Raw genomic sequence first — 23,812 nt, 5'->3', positions numbered from 1 at the left:
GTAAGGTTGTTCATATTGAGTTGGATTTAATGAGTTAGAGAATGTGTAAAGTTGCACTATTTATTTATATATTAATATTGTTTAACAAATGAAGGGAAAAAAAGTGACATGGTCGATGATATGGCTCAATTGGAGTGTAGCAACAAAAAATATTACGTTTCAACTTTTAGACATATATAGATATAGATTCTAAAAATGAAAATTACATTTGGAAATGGTAGATTTACCCATTGATCTAAAATTGGAGGCTAAATAATAGAGTGAGAAAGTGTTAAGCACCCACCTGTCCAATGCAATTTGTCTTATGGAACATAGTGACCATAAGTTCTTGTATTGCAATCAAGTATCCAAGCATGTCAGAACCAAGGAAAAAAAAAATTAACAATTAGGAAAACAAATCTAGCAATAAGGGCTTTGAAAATGGAGTTTAATGAGTTATCATCATGTGAGTACATTGAAACTCTAACATAAACATATTGTCTTCATCCCACGGTGTCAAAGAAAAATGCGTTTAGAATTGATTTATAGTAAAAAAAAAAATTATTTATTATTTGATTTATAAACTTATTTTTATACATAATTTAAGATTATAAAGACTTGAAATTTAAATATTTAATTGATAATATAACTATTAATATTTGATATTCTTAACTTTTTATAAGTATGGAAGATATAATAAAAAAATGCAATTTAATAATATATTTATTAAAATTCACATTTAATGAAAAAAATATGTGATGAATTTAAATGATCTCCTAATCTTGCTAGTCTTAAAAAAAAAACCAATTGAGTCATTTTCTATTTATGAAAATAACCAAAAATGGTACGCCAACAAATGAGTCATCAAATTTTTTATTTTATTTCTCAAAAAAATACAAAAATGCCAAATTTCTTACTATAAAAAAATAATTTAAAAAAGTGAATTGCCAAATTTGCCCTCACATCTTTATTTCAATTTAAACCCACAAAAACTTAAAACCAGCTTCCCGCTCACCAAACCCGCCTCTCTCTCTCTCTCTCTCTCTCAAAAGCTTTCTTTTCAATTTCACACTCACAATTCGGCTTCACTCACTCACGCTCACAACTCAAAGGTACTCTCTCTCTCTCTCTCTAAGTTTGCTTCGTATTTTTCTAATTCCTTGCTAAAACTCGGTCAAATTCTCAGCTCAGGTAAATTGTTTAGATTTCCTTATCATTGCTGAGAAAATGTAGCCAAAAAAAAAAAAAAAAATTTCGAGATCTGCATTTTGTTGCTACTTTCACTAGATGATTTGAAAGCCCTCTGGGTTCTGGATTTTTTGGTTAAATCCAACAGACACGCACTTGTCTGTTATTTGATTTTTTTTTTTTTCAATGGGCAGAATTTTCTCCAAATTACTTTGGAGCACTGTTTTTTCAACCCATTATGTGGTGACTCAAATGAAGACCCACATGTTGATTTAGTCATGTTACAATAGCATTAATGCTATGGACACGAAAAAGACTAACTTTTTTCATAACAAATTTCACAACTGTTGAAGTGGTTGACTGTGAGTAGTGGACACAACCGACGCTTTTGAACTCACCACTCACAGTAGATCACGTCTGCAACTGTAAAATTTGTTTGTGAAAATTTTTTTGTTTATAGCATTATTAACTTACAAGTCATGTGACTTGTTTAGAAAACTCATAGGCTTCTTTTCAGCTTGATAAGAAATTCCTTGTGCACAATTTTCAAGTCTTCCTATGCATGCATGTACTTCAAATTATGATGAGGTTTTGATATATATATATATATATATTGTGTGTAAGTTTGAGAGTTTATTGCTCTTGATCTTTGTTAGTTGCATATTGAGCACATGAATGTACTAATATTCACTGCTTGAATTTATTTCGATTGTTGAGGATGATTTGAGCGAACCCGCTTAAGAGCTGATATTTTTAGTGTAACTATAACTGGGCAACAACTCCTAAGCTTTTGTTTTCCATTTTGCAAATGACATAGATGTGTGCACGTGTGTTTTGTCCATTTTTAGAAGCTAGAATGGAACTCCATTTTCCTTGCTTGATCCCCTTTTCTTATCAAAAAATAATTTTTGGCAATTGGGTTGAGTTTTAACTTTTAATTATAAGGTTCAGGAGATACTCGGCAGAAATTATACTGTTTAGTTTCGTTTCATATTCATGCATATCTGGTTTAGAAACTGTTAATGCAGGAGATTACTATTTTTTTTTCAGCAAAGTTTTATTGACTTAAAAAAAGAAAAAGGCCCTACAGAATACACAGGTTGTGTACCGTTGGTGTATCAAAGCATACAAAGTACATAAAAAATTCAGCTTCACATCCACCATAGATTGTTCCAAGCCTTTGAATATCCGATTATTTCATTCCTTCCAGATAACCCACATGATGCAAAGAGGGATAGCATTCCAAATGTCTCTGATACTGTGCCCAGCATACCACCCTTTCCAACATACCAACAAATCCGCCACCCCTTTTGGCAAAACTGACTGCACCCCAAACAAACAAATACAAAAGACCATAGCTCTCTAGCCATAGGACAATGTAATAACAGACTCCCCATCTTGCTTACATACAGCACCATTCCACAATTAGAATCCTTCATTGTCTTAAGTTATCGATAGTAAGGATCTTTCCTAAGGCAGCAGTCCAAGCAAAAAAAAGCTACTTTGGCAGGAACTTTAACCTTCCATATGCTTTTCCAAGGAAATGGAATTGTGTTCCGAACATGTAGACTTTATAATAGGACTTTACTTCAAATAGCTTACTCTATGTTGGTACCCAGCATATAATATCCTCAACATCCCTCCTCAATTTTGTTGAATAGATCAGAGTGAAGAATTCTCCCAATCTTGTAGAGCTCTGGAAAAGGTAATATCCCGCTGAACCTGACCCACCCTCCACTCAGCAAATCTGCTAGAGCAGCATCTTCTTTTGAGCCAGAATGTCTAAACTAGGAAATAAATACCTCTTTAAGATACCTCTCCCCACACAACCAGTCCTGCCAAAAATGAACATTAATGCCATAAGCAACCTCATATCTGATGAAACCAGAAAAAGTTTCCCAGCCCTTTCTAATATGTTTCCAGAGACATACACCATACACACCCACAGCAGGCTTTGAACTCAGCCACCCCCATTCATTGTCATATCTTATAGTTTCATAGCCACCACTCTCCTCCAAAGGGCATCCTTCTCAACAGCAAAATGCCAATGCCATTTACCCAATAAGGACTGGATAAAAAACACTAACCAGTTGATGCAGTAGATAACTCTAAGTCACAAGAGAAACATCAACAACAAATAAATACATGTATTAATTTAGAAAGTTTCAGGGATCCATGCCATGAAGGACACAGGGGATGTGGTCAGTAGAGCAGGTGAGATCATAGAGAGAAGAATGGTGGGAGTCCATCTAAGGTACATGTGAAAGTGCCACGTTAAAAATGCTAGAGAGGCGTTGTGCCCAAGAGCCACAGCAAAGAGAGAACCTTTGTGAAAGATGAAACATCGAAAGATCTTACCCTTTTGTCACAAAGCTACAGGTATTTATGGACAAGTATACATGTGGAGGGATCAACAATTATTCTAAATATAGTGAGGTGGAGAACTGTTATTCATTGGAGCATTGTTGTATGGAGTTTATTCCCATCACTGAAGTTAGACTGTGAGACAAACATTGCTGAAATGTCAATTACAAATGAAGGATAAACAGGCCCCTTTTCCCAGGGTTAAAAGTATTTCCTATTTCCCTAGACACCAATGATACACAAATATGTGTCCAATGACAAACGAATGATATATCTTGTAGTTAGCTTTCTTTCTTTAGGGTAGAACACACCAAATTAGGAGTTATTGTTGACATACATGGTCCCTTATGGCGTCTTAATTGCATTTGATCAAATTTACAATTAGGTAATGCTAATTGGCCTCTTATCTAGTCGCCACCAAACCACATGCCCCTTGAGAATCTCAAGCATGGCATACTAGTCTAGCACGACATGACTCATTTATCCATGTGATGCCCTGCCCTTCTAGTGAGGCCCAGGGACTAAATAGTTTCACATATCAACAGAAACCATCAACAAGGAAGTGTCAATTTAGATAGTAGACTGAAAACTCCAAGGCTTTGTTTGATAGGGAAGATGAAAAAGTGGGAGGATAAAAAAGATTTAATTTTCCATCATGTACGTTTGGTACAAAAGATGGAAAAGTGGAAGAATAAAAATAAATATAATTTCCTTTGTTTGGCTGGGAATAAAAATGAGAAGATGGAAAAGATAATTTTTTTGATTTACTATATTGTCCATATTACATAAAATAAAATAAAGAAACAACAAATTTGGTCAAATGGGTATTGAAGGTCATAATAGTAAATGCATTTCTTGTTCACATTTTCACCTCACTTTTCTCTCCAATTTGGGGGAATTGAAATTTGTGGGCTTGAGTGGAAAATCACCCACCCCATTTTCCTCCTCTCCATTTTCTCTCTTCAATCAAACAATGGAAACTCCTATTTTCCCTTCCATTTTCTCTCCAACTTTTCCTTCCTCCCCCTACCAATCTAACCTAATCCCGAAACAGACATAGTGCAAATGAAAAGCTCATTTGAAAAAGTTATTTGTTTGCTTTGTAAATTTCTGTTAGATTCTTATTACCACCATTCAACTAGGACTTGTGACATTTTTCATTCAGTTGTTTGCTTCAACTTGATGACTCAATTTCATCTGTAATTGTATTAGGAATTGTTTGAAATCCGAATTTAGAATCAAGATAAATGGAGGATGTATATAAAGAGTTGGATGAAGTTAAAGCAGAGATTGAGAAGCTAAAGGCTGAGTACCGAATTAAAACAGAACTTTCTGAAAGCTTAAAAAGAGCACACAATGAGCAATTACTCAAACATCAAGAAGCTAAGCTGCAGATTGAGAAACAAACTCAGGAATTAAATGCCAAGTCTGAGGAGATATCTGAATTGAGGAAAATTAATGAAGACCTCACATCCAGTTTGCATGAAAAAGAACTTTCTTTTAGGCATTTGAGTTCTGTGAATGAAAAATTTCGAGCTGATTGTGGGCAGAAATTGCAAAAGTTGGAAGGAGAAAATAGAGAGTTGGTGTTGGCTTTAGATGAGACGACAGCTAGAAAAAAAGAATTGGAGCTGAATGTTTGTGATAGTCATAAGGAGATTGAGGGCCTTAAAAGACTCTTGCTGGTTACAGAAAGGAAGTGTTTTGAAGCAGAACAAATGGCTCAAAAACCCAAAGAACTGAGGCAGAGAGATGTCGTGATAGTAAAATTGGAGGAGGAAAACAGAGATGTCCAAGATCAGTTGAAATGGAAGAATGAGCAATTTAAACATCTTGAAGAAGCTCATAAAAGGCTCCAAGATCAGTTCCAGTTGAGCAAGGAAGAGTGGGAGAGGGAGAAATCAGCATTGCTGGAAGAGATCTCATCATTGCAGACAAACTTAGATTCTCAAACTAGAATCCTAGAAGGTCTTCAAACTCGTTTAGATATGTGCAACCAAGCTTTAGCTCATGAAGAAAGCAGGAGGAAATTTCTGGAGGTTCAAGTATCTGAATTCAAGATACGTTTTGAAAATGTTTTTGCCCAGAGTGAAGAAGAGACGTCAAAGGTCCTGAACTTGACAGTTCAGAGGGATGAAGAGATTGCACGGCTAAGAAATGCATTGGGAAGCAAAGAAACACTCACAAAAGAAATGGAGTTTAAAATTGCTCACCTTGAGCAAGAAAATCAGGACCTCGGAGAATCTCTCAAGGAACTTCGGGAAGCTCAAATTAAGAATGCTGGAGCCACTTCACTAACAAAGCTGCGGAACAAGCTCAAAGGCTTGGAGCAGGTACATAGCAATTGCTCCAATAATTTGAAAGCAAAAGAATCAGAATGGAGCTTTCAGATGGAAAAGATGAAATCAGATATAGATAGTTATAAATCTGGACTGAAGGATAAAGTGAAACAAATAAAGGAGCTTCAGATGGACCTTGAAAATAGCCATTCTACAATCGAGGTTTTGAGCGAAGAGATTTCCATAGTATGCACGATCTTAAAATCAGAAATTTCAGAGGCTTACTCCAAAATACTTGATGCAAAAGCTGAAATGGAGCTACATGACAAAGAGAAGGAAGGTAAAATTTCCCATCTTATAGAGCAGTTGAAAGTGAATAAATCTCATCTTGATCTTGGGCAAGAAAACAAGGAATTGGCATCCTTAAGGAAGAGGGTTGAGTCCTTGGAATGCATGCAGGCCTCCAAGGATGATGAGCTTCAAAGGTATAAGCAAATGCTTGAGGAATCATCTGAATGTCAACTTCAGTTGAAAAAGCAAGTTCTGCAGATGGAAAGTGCACTAGAAAATGAGAAAAGAGGTGCTTTTGAGGCTTTAGAGAAGGCTAATCTTGAATTGGCTGAAAAAATTTGTGAAGCCAGTCAATTGCAATATGAAGTACAGAAGTGGAAGTCTGATTCTGAAAGCCTGAAAGCCTGCCTCAACAAAAAACAGGAAACCTGCAAACAACTGGAGACTTCCCTCATCACACAGGCCAAACTTGAGCAAATGCTTAAGGATGAGAAAGAAAACCTTCTCTACATTGCCAAAGAGCAAGAGAAAAGAATTGAAGGTCAGCAGCAACAGATTGTTTCACTAGAAGCTAAAATTGTGGCCAAAACGGAGGAATTGGAAGCCTCCTTAAAAGACAAAGATAGCATTCTCCTAATCGCTGAAGAGAAGGAAATTTGCATAGAAAATCTTCAGAAAGATCTCATTTTCCTGAAGCAAGAGTCCAAGAGGAGAGAAGCAGAAGCTTCAGTCCTTGGAAGGCTGGCTGCAGAGAAAGCCTTTGAGGAAGAGAAAGAGAAATTTTTGCAGCTTATGAATGAGAAGGACCAGGGCATTAACGATCTCCAAGTACTGGCTGTTTCATTGGAACAAGATCTGGAAATTGCAGTGATCTCTTGTTTTTCAGAGCTCATAGAAAAGCATGTCAAATTTATTGTTCTCAATGAAGCTATCAAGAATGCTGAGTATCTGACAAAGCTTGAGATTGAAGAGAAGAACAAGTTAATTGTAAATCTTCAGAAAGATCTCATTTTCCTGAAACAAGAGTCCAAGAGAAGAGAAGCAGAAGCTTCAGTCCTTGGTAGGGTGGCTGTAGAGAAAGCCTTTGAGGAAGAGAAAGAGAGGTTTTTGCAGATTATGAATGAGAAGGACCAGGGCATTAATGATCTCCGAGTACTGGCTGTTTCATTGGAACAAGATCTGGAAATTGCAGTGATCTCTTGTTTTCCAGAGCTCATAGAAAATCATGTCAAAATTATTGTTCTCAATGAAGCTATAAAGAATGCTGAGTATCTGACAAAGCTTGAGATTGAAGAGAAGAACAAGTTAATTGCAAATTTGGAAAAAGAAGCATGTAATTTACGACAGAGACTGGCATATGAGGAGGAATGTTTGCTTTGTTCAAGAAGAGAGGAGGAGCAGTATAAAGCATTACTAGAAGTCAACAAGTTGGAAACTGAAAAGTTAAAGGATGAGCAGAGGAGCATGGATTGCTTGGTTAAAGAGCTTGAGTTTGAAAAAGGAACTTTGGTCCAAGACAGTTTGAAGTTATCGACAGAAAGGGAGGATCTTTTGGTTCATATTCAGAAAATTTGTAATCAGATTGGTGAATTTTCCTTTGAGGATGAGAAACTGATGACAAATTTGGGAAGAATATTGCAGAATTCTGTGGAAGAGACTGGAAGAGCAATGGATTTGATGGTGGATGGTGAGCTCTATGATTCTACCAGAGAGAATTCAGACACTTGTTTTTCTGGCACAACAAAGAAACTTGAAGCAGGCGGTGATGAAAGATTACCACTAAAAGAGGTCAACCATTGACAGCTATAATTACAAGAAGAAATGTCCTGTAGAATATGCCACAAGGTAATTCATTAAGCTGTGACTTGTTTCTGAATGTCATTATGTGTTATGTGACATTACCCTTGTTTTCATTGTAAGTGTTCTCTGAAACTTTCAGTAGTTTGTATGCCATGTTTGAGAAATTTGGTTTTATATGAACCTCAAACTGAAATTTTATGCAATTGATTGAATGAGAAAAGATAAAGATGTGGTGCTTAATGGGCCATGCTGAGTTCCGAAGCTCAGTGAAAGCATTTCAATTTTCCTGAACTTCATCCACAACATTTAGATGGTGCTTGTGTTTCAGATTGAAGCATTATATAGTAGTTGTTTAACTTATAAAACATCAAATGTGGTGAAAGGTGTGAGCTATCAACTTTATAGTGCAAAGCAGGTTCATGCACATGAAATTGTGTAATTGAAATAACTTCTATCATAATGTGATGGAATGATTTTTCTGTGTATTTGGCCACATGCCCTGGGTGGGGTGGGGGGGGGGGGGGGGGGGGGGAGTAGTTATACTTTGTATATTTAATAAGTTCTTATTGAATCCATGACTACTTGATATTTGAATTTTTAATTGATGTCATTCACAAAAGTTAATAGAATGACAACTACAAAGTGTGTATAATTTGAATGTCAGTTTCTGAATTAGCTATCGGCACTTATTTATTTTCTTTGTATCTTAACATAGGGACATTCTTTTGTGAAATATTGCAGGAGTTGGTAGATGACTGGATGTATGTTAGTTTTTCTTTGTAGCTTCATGTAGTGACATTCTTTTGTGAAAAGTTTCAGGAGTTGATAGGGGTCTGGATGAAAATGAAGCAACGCGCTAGTAGAAACTAGAAGGGGCTTTTGTCGTTTCCATTAGCAAACACTGGACCATCCTGTGTTGAGCTAGAACTAGTGGCAAGGATTGTTATGATCTTACGTTTGTATTCTTTTGTTGTTTCATTCAATTACTGCTTAGTACATTAGGTTCTATATTGGCAGTAGTCTATTAATTTGTTGTATCATTCACGTGGAAGAACTTCGGTTCTGATTCTCTTTCAATTGTATGAAAACAATACATGCAAAACTGGTGGAAACAGGCTTTTAAGTCTACACCTGTTGTCCTATAATCTCATCTTCAATATTTAAGGTAGACTTGATCTTAGCTGAAAGGCCGAGAAAGTTATTAAGATTTGAGGAACACTGATGCTCTTTTACGCATGCATTTGCGTGCATGTGTGTTTGTATTAAATTACATCTATCTTCCTGTGATTAGGGATAAGTGCAAACTATCTCATTGGACATTCCAGTTTCTGATGTTGTTTTAGAAGGCAGATGTGAAAAACTTGCTAGCCAGTTTGATTGAGATAAAGCATATATTGTCCCAAACCTATCCACTGCTCATAATTCTCTCCTAGGACACGGACTTCATGGTTGCATTGCAGATGATTGTGATATGGGTCATAATGCAAGACAGTTGGCAGCATGATGGCTGAACCTCAAAGACTCATTGCCAAAATGATTACTAATGACAAATTATGGATCTGTTTGGGATTTGCTTTTTTTATTGAAACTGAATTTTTTTTGCTGAAAGTACTGTAAATAAATATAAAAGTTAGTTAAAATAATATAGTAAAACCTATAAATAGTACAAAAAATGCAGTGAAATCCATGAATAGTAACAAAAATAAGCCGAATGGTTAAATAAGTTCGCAAAAATAATCTTGCCAAACAAACACTACATTGAGGATGCTTGTGAAATTGGCTCATGAGAAGCCTTCAATTTCTTACATTTCTTTATTAGATGTAAATTTCAAAATTGGCGCGGGATAGAATTTGACAATGAGGTATTTTATTTCCCAGCCATTAGTTGGTAATAATGTCAACGGTACTGTTGGTGAGGGAACTGTTTCAGGGGAGATGGCCCTTGCATCTCCAAGAAACTGCAGGCAGGTGCTGGTGCTGCAGATAGTAATGGCTGACCAGACCTTTATAATTAGTTTCTTAGATATTCTGTATCATTTAGAGTGATGTTTGGAAAACCAAAAAGATGCTTCAGTCGAGTTTTTATCAATTTTGAATAGATGTGAACTTGTATGCTAAAAAACTACCTTGGAGTTATACGGCAAACTCAAGTTTCAAAATAGTGGTATATCCCTAAATATTTTCAAAACAGTGGTATATTGCTAAATGTTTCGGCCAAAAGTAGTATTTGACCATTTTGGCCCTTTTTCCCATGATCTGATTGGAAATGAAAAGTGTGGCTGAGCTTCCTAATCACTTATCATTTTGGTTTCTTCAAAATCAAAGGTCATAGATGGATGAAATGCCTTTTCTTTTTCCTCAAAATTGTCAGTAGTTGACAACTTTGGTGGCTCAAGACATTAAAATTATCACAAGCTCTCCCTCTCAGGGCATGAAGTGTTGGGGTAGAAAAGCTAGAATGTTATTTGAGAGTTTGGTATGGGCTAGAAGGGCGAAGATGAGAACCTCATAATGTTCTCTCTTCCTTTCTCAAATTTGGCTGGCTTCTGGAAGAGCCAATGAATTAGAAACTCTGTTGATATAGAATTTTCATGATTAAGATTTCATCTCTTTATATTATTACTAGTCATGATATATAGACTGAAAACTATTGATAGATCTCTTTCGAGCACGTTAAGCAGCAAAATACTTTATGTTGTTACTTGGAATTATTCTCCTTAATGATTTACACTAACTAAAATGTATTAAATCACTCTTCCAAGCATACGCCTGCAGCAAATACTATGGGAACCATTCCTCATGTAATTGATACAACTGATTTCAATTAGACAAATATGGTTGCCAAATAATAATTCCTGACAACGCCAGAAGCAATTTCAATATAGAATTTTAGTTCAAGATTGCCAAAAAATTCATTTCTATTCCTTCTTATCAGATGATTCTGGATTTTGAGAGAACTTTTTCCATTTCTGCTTGTTCTTCTCAACCATATTCCAATTTTCTGAAAATTTTGTGAGACCTTCTCGCAATGCTCCAAGATTTACCCCATTACCAACCAAAATGCTTGTTACACCCATTTTTGAGACCTATAATTACCAATCACAATATCTATCAAATGCAAGACCAAAACAAACAAACAGAATCTGCAAAATTCACATCCACACTAAACAAGAAACTCTTTTTTTTTGTTAGGTAAATAAATAGGGGGAGTGGGGGCTGGTAGGGCTTGAACCCCATTGCCTAGGCACTACAAGAGGCATTGAAACCACTAGGGTGTCCCTCAAACCTCATCCAAACTAAATAAGAAATGCTACTAGCCTACTATTCAAGCAAACAAGAAAAGAGAATTTCAACACCACCACCACCAATAGTAATAATTAAAAAGATAATGTATTTCAGTTTTACCGCTTGGATGTTCCTATTCTCATCATCAAAAAACAGCATTGAGTTGAACGGAACCCCTGTCCTCGAACGAATTCTCTGGAAGTGATCTGTCTTGTCATTCCTACTAGAAAAGATCTCCTGTATACTTAAACATAAAATAACATTACTCGATGGCTGATGCTTTAACTATAATAAGTAGTTACAAAACTTGTAATTTAAAGGATTGCATGTATGTTTTTGCACCAGTTTCTAATTTAAAGAATTGCATTTATGATTTTGCACCAGTTTCCAACAAGTACTGCCACCTGCCTGAATAAGCTAAAAACTTCAATACAAAATCGAAAAATAGGGATCAGGAACCTTACTACTAATATATATTTTTTAAATTTTGATAGCAATAAAAAAGGAACCCAATTTAGAGTGTTATTGTCAGTCACCTTAAGTCCAATGGTGAGTAGAAGGGACATGCATATGAAAATATTGAATATGGTAAAGGAAAATAATTCCACTTAAAAAAAGCACACAAATTCTTCATACTAAATACTTAGCAGATAATACAGCTTCCAAAATTTTCTTCAGTACAATTCTCTAAAGAGCCTCTAAGTCAGCTGGCTCATGCCATGTTTACTAAAAGAAAAATACACCATTTTGTCATACCAGTCCACAGATTGGAGTCTGGGAGAGGTAAAATAGCTGAACAAGATATTGAGAAATTTACCATACGTGAAATCATTAATATTGACAAGGGCCTTTTTCCACATAAAAGGGAATCTTCCGTTACAATCGATACCAAAATTGATGTGAATAATTCAAGAATTGGAAAGGCTACACCATTGTGCAGCTCTCCTTTTTTTTTTTTTTTTTTTTTTTTTTAAATTTTATTATATGCTAAACCAACAAGGATAACAATGACAGAGTGAAATTAGTTTTTTTGAAAAGTCAAAAATATAAACTTTAAATTAAGGAGGGGAAGGCAGACCTGGGCTACAAACATGGACTTGATGCTTAACTTGTTAATAAAAGTCTCAGCAATATCAGCAGTGGGTGATCTAGAAGCAATAGCCATATCAATCCCTTTGTCCTTGAGCGCATGAACTATGCCTTTAGCGTGTGGATACAATGATGGCATTTCACGTTTGGAGCGACATTCACTTCAAAAAAAAAAAAAAAAAAAACCCAGATGAAGAAATTTGACAACAAGAAGATATATGTAGAGAATCTTAAGGTACTTTTTGCAAGTGAAACTTGTTATGTTGTAACTGTAATTTTTTCACACAGGTTCTCATGAATTACATCAAACGACAACATTATACGGAACAAAAATTAGAATGGGTAGTACCCAATAACTTTAATTTATGAAGATTATACCAAAAAATGATTCTTTTTTCATTGAGGAATCATTAACATAGATGCAGTAATTAATGATGTGTTTTATTGTGTATATATGAAGAAGAAGAAGTGAGTACCAGTAGAAAGGCCAGAGAGTGTAATCGAGATCGAAGACAACCAATCTGGGAAGCACTTGGAAGACTCCTATTATCTGCAGAGCCTCTTCCTTCACCTTCTCGTCTCCCATCTCCTTGTTTTGCTTTGCTTTCCGATTTCGGATTTGCGGTTCCAACTTTTATTCCTCTTAAGGACCTCAACCACTATTTTATTTATATATATATATACCTACATACTCTACTGTTAAAGTCGCACGTGACTCTCACATGACTCACTTATCATCAACATCATCCTCACTTTGCAACAACACAACACAACACAACACAGACACGATTGAACCCTAACCCCTTCTTCTTCTTCATAGCCATTAACGCAGACATGATGAATAAAGCTCCTCAATGAACATGAACTCCTTCTTCTTCTTCATAGCCACATCTCGCCGATTCCATTGCTGATTCCCAATTGAGCTCTCGACCCTCAAAGAGACGAAGAAACAGAGAACCCCAACGTCAATGACAAACCCAAACAGCAGGTGAGTTGTTATGTGTACTTTCTTTGTGAATTTTAAGAATAAGTATTTCACAATAAATTCACAAAGAAAGCTTTTGCGCTCACTCGGAGCCGGAGCAGAAGAAAGGTTTTGCGTTTCTTCAATATATTATTAGTTTCTACAACAACAACAACAACAACAACAGCCATGTCCCTGTTTCGAATTTATAAACCTAAGACATACCCTTCTTCTTCTACTAGGCTAAGGGTTCTGCTATCCAACCATTCTTTTTATGGACTATTATATGACCCTTTGATTTCCCAGCATTACCGGTTTTGTCCTACTGCTTCAGATGTCCCTAACCGTCCATTTTCCACTTCTGCTTTCACTTTGTTTCACTTAGCTCCTTGTCAATTTCCCTCACAAGCTCTCAAATTTAAGGCCTCTGCCACCTTCTATGGAAGACCCTTTTCTTCTTCATCAGCACCTAATGGTGATGATGATCATGGTGTGTCTAGCTTGACAATGGTTGAATCTGAATCTGAATGTGATTTCGATGCTGATGTTGGGAAAACAACTGTTGGTGTAGATGATGATGATGATGAGAGTTGTAGCACTGTTGGTGATTCAACCATGGTTGAATTGGGAAATGGTATCAATGAAGAGGGTATTGTTGTTGATTCTATGGTGGCTAGCGATAATAATGATGACGTGGGTTTGGAGAGGTGTGAGGTTCATTTGAATGTTGCTTCGCGGGATCCTGTTGAAGTGTATCGTGAGTTAAGAAATGCCGAGAAGGGAGCGAAGCAGACACGGTGTGATTGGGAGATAATGCAACAAGTGCTTAGTTATTTTGGGAAATCGGGTTGGGCGTCTAATCAGGCTCTTGCAATCTACATTGGGATGTCATTCTTTCCTACTGCAGTGCAAAAGTTCCGGAACTTTTTCTTCAAGAAATGTTCTGCTGATGTTTTTAAGTATGTGGTGTCGCTTGGTCCATCCGATGATGCTGTCAAGTTCTTGTTTCCTATATTCGTGGAGTATTGTTTAGAGGAGTTTCCTGATGAGATTAAGCGGTTTCGGGGTATGATTGAGTCGGCAGACCTTACCAAGCCCCACACTTGGTTTCCATTTGCACGGGCCATGAAACGTAAGATAGTATATCATTGTGGCCCAACCAATAGTGGTAAAACTTACAATGCTCTGCAACGGTTTATGGAGGCCAAGAAGGGTATCTATTGTAGTCCTCTCAGATTATTGGCTATGGAAGTCTTTGACAAGGTGAATGCACATGGGGTTTACTGTTCTCTACTTACAGGTCAAGAAAAGAAATATGTCCCTTTTTCAAACCATATTGCCTGTACTGTGGAAATGGTGTCGACGGACGAATTGTATGATGTAGCTGTTATTGATGAAATTCAGGTGATGGCAGACCCATGTAGGGGTTATGCTTGGACGCGGGCATTGCTTGGATTGAAGGCTGATGAGATACATTTATGTGGGGATCCGAGTGTTTTGAGTATTGTTCGAAAGATCTGTGCAGAAACTGGGGATCAGCTGCATGAACAACATTATGACAGGTTTAAGCCATTGGTGGTTGAAGCCAAGACCCTATTGGGAGATCTTAAAAATGTTCGTTCTGGGGACTGCGTGGTTGCTTTTTCGAGGAGAGAGATATTTGAGGTTAAAATGGCAATTGAGAAACACACCAATCACCGCTGTTGTGTAATTTATGGTGCTTTGCCACCAGAAACTCGTAGACAGCAAGCTACCTTATTCAATGATCAAGATAATGAATTTGATGTGCTTGTTGCTAGTGATGCTGTTGGAATGGGTTTGAATCTTAATATTAGAAGGGTTATTTTTTATAGCCTTTCGAAATACAATGGAGACAAGATTGTTCCAGTTCCAGCATCGCAGGTGAAACAAATTGCTGGAAGAGCTGGCCGAAGAGGAAGCCGCTATCCAGATGGACTCACAACAACCTTGCATTTAGAAGATTTAGACTACTTGATTGAGTGTTTGAAGCAACCTTTTGTAGAAGTAAGGAAAGTCGGTCTCTTCCCATTCTTTGAACAGGTTGAACTATTTGCTGGGCAACTGCCCAATGTTACATTCTGCCATCTACTTGAAAAATTTGGTGAAAATTGCCGTCTAGATGGGTCATACTTTCTGTGTCGACATGATCACATAAAAAAGGTTGCTAATATGTTGGAGAAGGTACAGGGGTTATCTCTTGAAGATCGTTTTAACTTTTGTTTTGCCCCAGTTAATATAAGAGACCCAAAAGCAATGTACCATCTCCTTAGGTTTGCTTCAGCATACAGTCAGAATGTTCCTGTCAATATTGCAATGGGCATGCCAAAGGGTTCTGCTCGAAATGATTCAGAGCTCTTGGATCTTGAGACTAAGCATCAAGTGTTGTCTATGTATATGTGGTTATCAAACCACTTCAAGGAGGAAACTTTTCCATATGTGAAGAAGGCTGAGGCAATGGCAACGGACATTGCTGACTTGTTAGGTCAGTCTCTAACTAAAGCTAATTGGAAACCAGAATCAAGGCAGGCTGGGAAACCAAAGCCTCAACGGAAGGAAGATGGTTATGAGAGGCCGAGATCACTTATCAAATTATATGAGAAGTAAGTGTCTCCAAACGGTAATTTTGTTCGGGTTCTTCTTGAACCGGCAGAGTTTTCATTTTAATATATTTATATTTTTTTACAAGGCACAATTTTAAAGGTTCTTATCTAATAAGCACTATTTGTTGTGGTTTCAATCTGTCCTGTGGTTCTTTATCCATATAATCCTGGTACTTCTCCTTGTGGTTATAAGTTATTAAATTCCAATAAATACTTTCAGGGTTTGATGTTCTTTTTTGTACATAGTTTTACTTCCTTTCATTGTATTTTTTTGGCTACTTTGTGTCTTAAGTAGTCTTTTTTTCAATAAATATTTTTCTTACTTATCAAAAAAAGAGAGGATATGCTGCTCTTTCTCTTTACCAACTTGTGGTTGGGGCACATGCATTCATGTTTGCAAAATGCATTTAGTGGTAGCTGTAATGGGGTAGTGTTGGGATAGGTTGATGTTGCATTTTTTTGTGAATACAAAAATGGTATGTGGTTGTGGTGAATACAATTGCAGGTGGCCTGATGGTTGTGCTGGTGATCATGGTGATGTCGTAAGGGTGAGATGATAGTAGTTGGTGGTGTGATGGTGCTGGGGTAGGGGGTGATGGTAGAGTTTGATGGTGGCAGGGTTTGTTTGGATATGATTGTGTTGGTAAATGGAAATTCATTATTAAGATCTTTATCTTTGGTTAGAATCTTCTTAGTGGGTATTTTCTAAAAGTTAGATTTTTAGTTTAGATTAATTATTGGAATAATTTCAACTGGTGTGCATTAAGAATTTGATGTTGGCAGTGGATGGAATATTTGGATGCATAGTTGTTGTTAGGAACCTGCTTCAAGTGAGGTGGTTGCTGCTGCTGCTATGCTTACTGTTGAGCTAATGGCACGCTTATTAGTGCTGTTGCCATGATTACCGGCGCAGTTATTACTTGGAAGTGTGTTGCTGTTATTATTTTGAAGTTTGATGTACTACTTGTGTAATGTTAGTAGCTGTTTAGCAATTACTAAGGTTGTTAGCATGTGTGCTATGTTACTGTTAAGCCTAATGTTGTTAAGTAATTGAGCATGTGCCTGAATTGGGAAGTTAATTGTTCAGTTAGTGGTGGTTAGGCTAACAGATTGTAATTTCTGTATTTGACCCCTATACACTCCCTGTGTACTAGGGTGTCCCTTTTCAATATCAATAAATCTTATTACTTATCAAAAAAATAAAAAATTGTTTGTTAGGAGATCAGTTGTATTCGAGCAGCCTAGTTAAATAAGGCTGGCTCTTGTTTGTAAAGCACTCAAGCAAGAACAAATAATAAATCCATTTGAATTGAAGGGTGTATGATAATAAATCCATTTGAAGAGGGGTGGTTGGATTGAAGGGTGTATGATAATAAATCCATTTGAATGGAAATAAATTTATTTCCAGACAGCTTGAATGATGCATGATAAATTAGGTAGTAGCTCCTTTCTGCTGATAGCTAATTGTGAATACTACTATTTTAAGTCAGAGAATCTCACTGGATTTATACGAAGGCTATCAATTGTGGAGCTTTGCTTTTAGATTTTTTTGGGGTCTCTTGGGTATTACCTGAGAAATTGCTTGACCTTTTGTTTGGTTGGAGGAACTGGTTGGGTAAGTATTCTTCAGATATTTGGAACCTGGTGCCATTATGTTTGATTTCAATTATTTGGAGGGAGCGTAATAGACGTATGTTTGAGGTTTGGAGAGCACAGGGAGGGGACCATGTTTTAGCCTCATTTGTAGGCACTTTGTTTGATTGGTCTCACGCATGGGGATTCACAACTAGTGACGCCATTCCTGTGTTTATAGTCTCTTTCTTATTGAACATAAATTTTTTTTTTCTTGTGTAATTGTTTTGGCTGCTTTGTGCTTTTTGTATGTAGTCTTTTTTTCAATAAAATTATTCTTATAAAAAAAAGGCTCTCCTAAATATTACAATCTGAAATTCATCATATATATTAAAATGCCTGTGTAGAAATTTATTTTCCTTTCTTCCTTCTTTATATAAGCATAGAAATGATGTTCATCCATATATATACATATTTGAGGTGCCAATTGCATTTTTTACCTTGCAGGAATAGGCTTGAAAAGGCTTCACAAAATAAGCTTTTAGAGAAGGTAGTTGCATAGTGATATTGCAGGTAATGATTCTACTATGTTGCCTCATTTCAAATCTTGGCTGCCATGTTTGCTTTGTTACCTTTGTTCATCTGCTTTATTATATATTGCTGTTATTGATTTTTTTTTTTTGGTCCTGGTATTTAAAATTTGCATTATATTTTCTTATTTTTAACATCTGGTTCTTCACTTCTTCTGCATAGTTTTCACATAAATCTACACAGGCAATGCTGCAATTTTGAAATGATTTTATGATTTCTTACATTATGTTTGGTAGGATGAAGTGTAGAAATGAGATTTTTCGTACCTACTTGTGTTGGGGTGGTAGGGTAAAGGCTTTGTTCACCATTGTACCCTGGTTTGGATGTTTTGTTGTGAGTTTAGACAATCAATTTTTGAAAGTCTTTTAAGAACCCACCCCACAAACTCCTCCCCCCTTTTTCATTTTTTCAGATATTTTATGTAGCACATAACTGTAGGGTCCATTTGGTAGGAGGGAAAATAGTAAGGTGAACCATGTGGGTAGCCCAAATTAATCAACGCAGATATGATTTTCCTTCATTCTTTTCGTCACCTTTTGTAAAACTTCATTGTAACCCAAATTAATTTGATGAGTAAAGAGGACCATCTGCTTGTTGTCAAAATAAACTGAATCATTTTCTTGTTCATCACTTTCCTTTTGCTATCGAAGGAGAATAATGTTTCTAAAACTTGAATTATTTGTATGGTTTAGTGTCCTGGTTCTAATCTTTGACCATTTTTCATATAAGTTTCATTGCTCTGCCAGATTTGCTGGAATTGTTGAAGGAAAGATAATTGCAAACCTACTTAAATCTTCTAGCGAAGTGTTGGGTTTTGACTATGGAAGAAATTGTTATTGCTTGAACATCTCCTGGAGCTTGGTGTAACTTAAACGGTTGCTATATTTATCAAAGGTATGCAACTATGTGGGTAGACCTGAGGACTCCTTTTAGAATAGTCAGCACCATTTGGTTTTTTGGTTGTGTCAATTGAGATTTTTGTATCCTTTAGAGTGGCACACAAAATTTAGCACTCCCGGTACTTTAATGAGCCTTGCCTTTTACTTCTAGATTATATTCACATATGAAAGTTGTATGGTGAAATTTCACACTCAAAATTGTGTTAACCTTTTTAAAATTTTGTTCTGTTTGTTTGTTGAGCAGCAAGGGTGAATGTAGGATCCTGTCATTAGCATAGGATGAGTGTTTATATGAATATAACATATTTCATGATAAAATGCATGGTTAGAAGAGTGTATATGTGTGTGTGTATATAATGGGTAAAACTTATATACTTTAGGTGCAGTATATTAGGTTTTCCTTTCTCCAATTAAATTCAAACACTTTTTGAATTTAATTAGTATTGGAAAAGATGACATTATTCTTATCTTATTGGTCAATGCAGCCAAGTGTTTGAATTCAATTGGAGAATCTAATGTACTGCACCTAACATATTCTATCTAAGTTTACCTATATATTACAGATATAAAAATAACAACACATCTTTGCACTACTATTGTATGCTTCAAAGACCTCTTTTGCCTCTTTCAGGCCACCAATAAAAATGTAATGGAGGATCTTAGACTTAGGGAAAGCAATGAGGGAAGGATACACTGTCATAGCTTGTAATAGTTGATTATAGATTTGTAGTGTTTCTTTGTGTGTGCTTTCATGGTTCAGATTTTCAGGTGGCTGCAATCTACCTGTTTCCCTCAGCCTTCTGCACTGAATTCATCACACCCCCCCCCCCCCCCCCCCCCCAAAAAAAAAAAAAAAAAACCAAGTGGTGTGATTCTTCATCTATTTTTTGGCCCTAAATTGTTCCTACTTATGCTGGAAGGAAGCTATTGATATGGACTTTATGTTTGAACTGTTCTTTCTAGTTTGTAATGATTTCAAGAACTATAATGTGTTGCTTGATAGTTCCACTTGTTCAAAATTGGTTAGTAGTTGCATTAGAGCTAGAAAATTCAAAATTTTTGAGACTTCGCTTGAAGTTTTCAACTCTAATGGTAAAGTCAGTGTATTGGCCTTTGGTTCTGCAATAAGAGGCTACAACAAGCTTCATATGTATAGAAGCACCATTGTAGCATTTGGGAAAATGAGATCTGCTGGAGTTGTTCCGGATTCTGAATGTTCTTGCCATATCATGGAAGCTTATATGAGACTTGGTGATTCTGGAAAAAGTGGTTGAATTTTTTTTGTGAATTAGAAAGTAGTCAACTAGATTTTTATTCATCACCATTTTGCACTCGTATATTTGGGACTCTAATTGAGTCCCTAGGAAAATCAGGAAGAGCTTTTGAAGCTCTTGAATACTTAAAAGAAATGACAAGGAAAGGAATTTCCAAGAATTCTTCGGTTTACTCTTCTTTGATTTGTTCTTTTGCAAGCTTGCGAGAAGTAAAGGTGGCTGAAGATCTTTTTGAAGAAGGGAAAAGCAAACAAATGTTGAGAGATCCGGGGCTGTACTTAAAACTAGTGTTGATGTATGTGTAAGAATGACTAATGGAGAAGACACTTGAAATTGTTAAAGCAATGAAAATTTCAAAATTAAGAATTTCTGATTGTATATTCTGTGCAATTGTCAATGGCTTCTCAAAGAAAAGAGGATTTCTAGCTGCGGTTAAGGTATACAAAGAGCTAATTTCTCAGGGATGTGAACCAGGACAAGTTACATACTCCTCGGTTATAAATGCATATTGTCATCCTGGGCTCTATTCGAAAGTTGTAATGTTATTTTCAGAGATGGAACAAAAGGGGTTTGATAAGTGTGTTGTGGCTTATTCTAGCATGATTGTAATTTATGGCAAAACGGGGAGGCCTAAAGATGCAATGAGGCTTTTGGCCAAGATGAAAGAAAGAGGGTGTGAACCAAATGTTTGGATTTACAATTCTTTGACGAAAATGCATGGAAAGGCCAATAATTTAAGGCAGGTTGAGAAGCTATGGAAGGAGATGAAGCGAGGAAAGGTTGCACCAGATAAGGTTAGTTACACTAGTGTTATTAGTGCTTATAGTAAAGCCAAGGAGTTTGAGATGTTCCTGAGATATTACAATGAGTTTAGGATCAATGGGGTGAAATTGACAAGGTCATGGCTGGAATTATAATTGGAGTTTTTTCAAGGAGTAGTTGGATCGATGAGTTGGTGAAGCTTTTACGGGATATGAAATCTGAAGGAACACGATTAGATGGGAGGCTTTATCGATCATCAATGAATGCATTAAGGGATTCTGGGTTGCAAGTGGAAGCCAGATGGTTGCAGGAGTATTTTGCTAAAATGTAGTTAGATTGAAGCACATTTTTTTTTTTTTTTTAAATATCGATTGCTTCTCTTATAAATAGTGTATATCAAATCAAAATTTTTGTTGTATGATATTGCATTTTACCTTTGGAACCAGATGAATTGCTACAAAACATTATTTTACTTAGTTTTGCGGTAGTTGATGATTTTTTTTCTACAATATGATCATACTACCCCAATTTCTTGGTATTTGGCAATTGGCATGTGGAATATGTGCTTGATAAAAAAACTGAAAAGCACATGAGAGCGCATAAAATCTTAATAGCAAAGATTTTATAAAATCTTAATACCCACATATTTCTCAAAAAGGTTGATATACACGTATTAACGACATAATGTAAAAGATAGTTGAAATATGATCTTTTACCCTTTTCTTGAATAGTAATAATAACAACTCAGGTTTTGTATTAGGAGATCAAATGATAAGCAAAAATTCCCCAACCTACGGCAGAAAAATCATTAGGATCTTCAAGTGTAACGTTGAAATTGGGGTTTTGGTGTGTGGTCATATGAAGAGTAGGTGGTCAATATGAAGATTGGTTTACAAAAATGAAAATTTCATGCTATTAGGAGAAATTAATTATTAATTTTGATTTGTCGTATTTACAACATTTTATTTTTTAGTGAAACAATTTTGAGTTCCAATTGGATTATGTTTCTATTGGATGAATATTTTGGAACCTTTAAGAGGTGAGAAAAAGAATGAACAACACAATGGTGGTTTTTTTTTTTTTTTTTTTTTTGGGTTGCAAAAATATCAATATGAGGTCATTATCAATTTGGTCCATAAATTTTGGTAGCAGTTAATTTAGTTAATATTATTTTAAACTTGCAGTTAATATGATCCTTACTGTCAACTTATTAACTGCAAGTTGACTATAAATTGAAAATAACATAAATCAAATGCTAGCAAAATGTAGGATTAAATTGACAATGACCTACTTTCTCAAAAAAAAAAAAAAGAAAGATAATGACCCTAAAATATAGATATCAAAGAATTTTACGTTTTTCTTTTCTTACTTATTTTAATCATAAAATATAAAATTTTAAGACCTTATTAATGAGTCAGACCTAGGCCAAGAGTCGGCCTAACACTTGGAAGAGGCAGAATTGAAACCAACATGTAGATTTTGTGTTCAAAATCTTTGTTTTGGTCCTTTTTCTACCAATTTTTTTCTTTTGTTAGTTATCATCTTTAATTCAGGATCCGGATTCTTATTGGATTTATTTATAAATCTTATCGGAAAGTGATGAGATGGAAGCATCACCTCAAATTGAAATTTTGCTTAAAATTATATTTATACATACTATTAGAGTGTAAGAAGACTCAAGACGCCACCTTTGGGAATCCCCAAATATTTATGAGGCCACAGTTGATTATCTAGGTTCTGTTTAGGATCCGCTTATTTTGCTGAAACTGAAAACTTTTTATTGAAAGTATTGTAGATAAAGGTAAAAATTAGTTGAAATAGTATAGTAAAACCCATAAATAATACCAAAAAGTACAGTGAAGCCCATGAATAGTAGCAAAAATAAGTTGAATAGTAAAATAAGTTGGTTTTTTAATTTGGAACCAAACGTACACCTAATGTGGTTAAGTATAAGTCAGCTTGTTTAACAGGTCAACCGGAAAATGGATATTTGTTCCTAATTTACAAATTATGTAGTAAAATGCCCCTATTTTGAAATTATTTAGCAAAATGCCCTTATTTTTGAAATTCTATTTTAACAAAATTGAGTAACAGATGGAACTCAACATTAGTAATGTCGAGTTCTATGCATATTTTGTCACTTAAATTTTTTTGAAAATTTAAGTGAAACTTGACATTACTAATGTCAAGTTCCACTTAAAAATATACATATAATTTGATTTTGAGATTATCGAGTTTTATACATAACTAGATTTTGTTAAAATTAAGTTTAAAAAACAGAGACTTTTTGCTAAATAGTTTCAAAACAAAGCATTTTACTGCATAACTTGTAAATTAGGGACAAATGGCCATGTTCCCTCAGGTCAACTCTACTAAGTAAATCATGTAAGGCAAAAAATGGAAATGATTGACAAAAGAATCTCACACTTGCATGTCAAACATAATCACGAAAATATTCTCTACCTTTTACCAATATTTAGATAGTGTTGAAACGTCATTGAAATTTTATTTTAGTAAAGTCCATATATCAATGAATCTCACTTCATCTTCCACTATATATGTGTATATTACCTTTGTAACGTGGCTTCAATAACATAAAAAAGATAGACAGTTAGAAATGGTTGGGTAGAAGAAGGCATGGCTATTGAGGAATCCCCAGTTGATAACAATATCCTCGCAAGTTAGGTCAAAAGTGTTCCGTATTGTCAAATTATTTATTTATTTATTATGAGAAGATTGTAACTTTTATTCATGAAAATGATAAATACAATACATCTTGAGTTAAATATGACTTGATCATATTTGGTATTTTATTGATGTATAATTATTCTTTTTAGGGTTTATGTTTAATTTT

General features: G+C 35.4%; 3 protein-coding genes and 1 pseudogene across 7 annotated transcripts; 3 read left to right on the top strand and 1 right to left on the bottom strand.

Moving 5' to 3' along the window:
• The first annotated feature begins 993 nt into the window (after nucleotides 1-993).
• LOC126706201 (uncharacterized protein At4g38062-like) lies at nucleotides 994-9,117 on the top strand. Of its 4 annotated transcripts, none has more exons than XM_050405535.1 (4): nucleotides 994-1,091; nucleotides 3,337-3,546; nucleotides 4,744-7,946; nucleotides 8,721-9,117. In XM_050405535.1, the coding sequence occupies exon 3, from the start codon at nucleotides 4,779-4,781 to the stop codon at nucleotides 7,899-7,901; it is 3,123 nt and encodes a 1,040-aa protein (XP_050261492.1). In that variant the 5' UTR covers nucleotides 994-1,091; nucleotides 3,337-3,546; nucleotides 4,744-4,778; the 3' UTR covers nucleotides 7,902-7,946; nucleotides 8,721-9,117. The 4 variants fall into 4 exon arrangements, with proteins under 4 accessions (XP_050261492.1, XP_050261490.1, XP_050261493.1 ...); XM_050405533.1 differs by having other exon boundaries at nucleotides 8,715-9,117; XM_050405536.1 differs by having other exon boundaries at nucleotides 8,643-9,117.
• A 1,539-nt stretch (nucleotides 9,118-10,656) lies between these two features.
• LOC126707405 (uncharacterized) lies at nucleotides 10,657-12,949 on the bottom strand. The gene is made up of 4 exons (XM_050407018.1): nucleotides 12,752-12,949; nucleotides 12,265-12,436; nucleotides 11,307-11,423; nucleotides 10,657-10,987 (listed from the first exon to the last, which is right to left on the bottom strand). Exons 1-4 carry the CDS (start codon nucleotides 12,859-12,861, stop codon nucleotides 10,820-10,822), a joined length of 567 nt encoding a protein of 188 aa, XP_050262975.1. The 5' UTR covers nucleotides 12,862-12,949; the 3' UTR covers nucleotides 10,657-10,819.
• A 96-nt stretch (nucleotides 12,950-13,045) lies between these two features.
• Nucleotides 13,046-19,148, top strand: LOC126707403 (DExH-box ATP-dependent RNA helicase DExH18, mitochondrial-like). Of its 2 annotated transcripts, none has more exons than XM_050407015.1 (3): nucleotides 13,046-15,860; nucleotides 17,940-18,005; nucleotides 18,770-19,148. In XM_050407015.1, exons 1-2 carry the CDS (start codon nucleotides 13,429-13,431, stop codon nucleotides 17,992-17,994), a joined length of 2,487 nt encoding a protein of 828 aa, XP_050262972.1. In that variant the 5' UTR covers nucleotides 13,046-13,428; the 3' UTR covers nucleotides 17,995-18,005; nucleotides 18,770-19,148. The 2 variants fall into 2 exon arrangements, with proteins under 2 accessions (XP_050262972.1, XP_050262973.1); XM_050407016.1 differs by having other exon boundaries at nucleotides 18,753-19,148.
• On the top strand, nucleotides 18,782-21,376 carry LOC126707404 (pentatricopeptide repeat-containing protein At5g13770, chloroplastic-like; annotated as a pseudogene).
• Nucleotides 21,377-23,812: the final 2,436 nt, after the last annotated feature.

The sequence above is a fragment of the Quercus robur genome, chromosome 11, assembly GCF_932294415.1.
Source record: "Quercus robur chromosome 11, dhQueRobu3.1, whole genome shotgun sequence".
NCBI classification, from domain to species: Eukaryota; Viridiplantae; Streptophyta; class Magnoliopsida; order Fagales; family Fagaceae; genus Quercus; species Quercus robur.
Note: the sequence above shows the minus strand (reverse complement) of the source record. Positions and strands in the feature narration are given on the sequence as shown.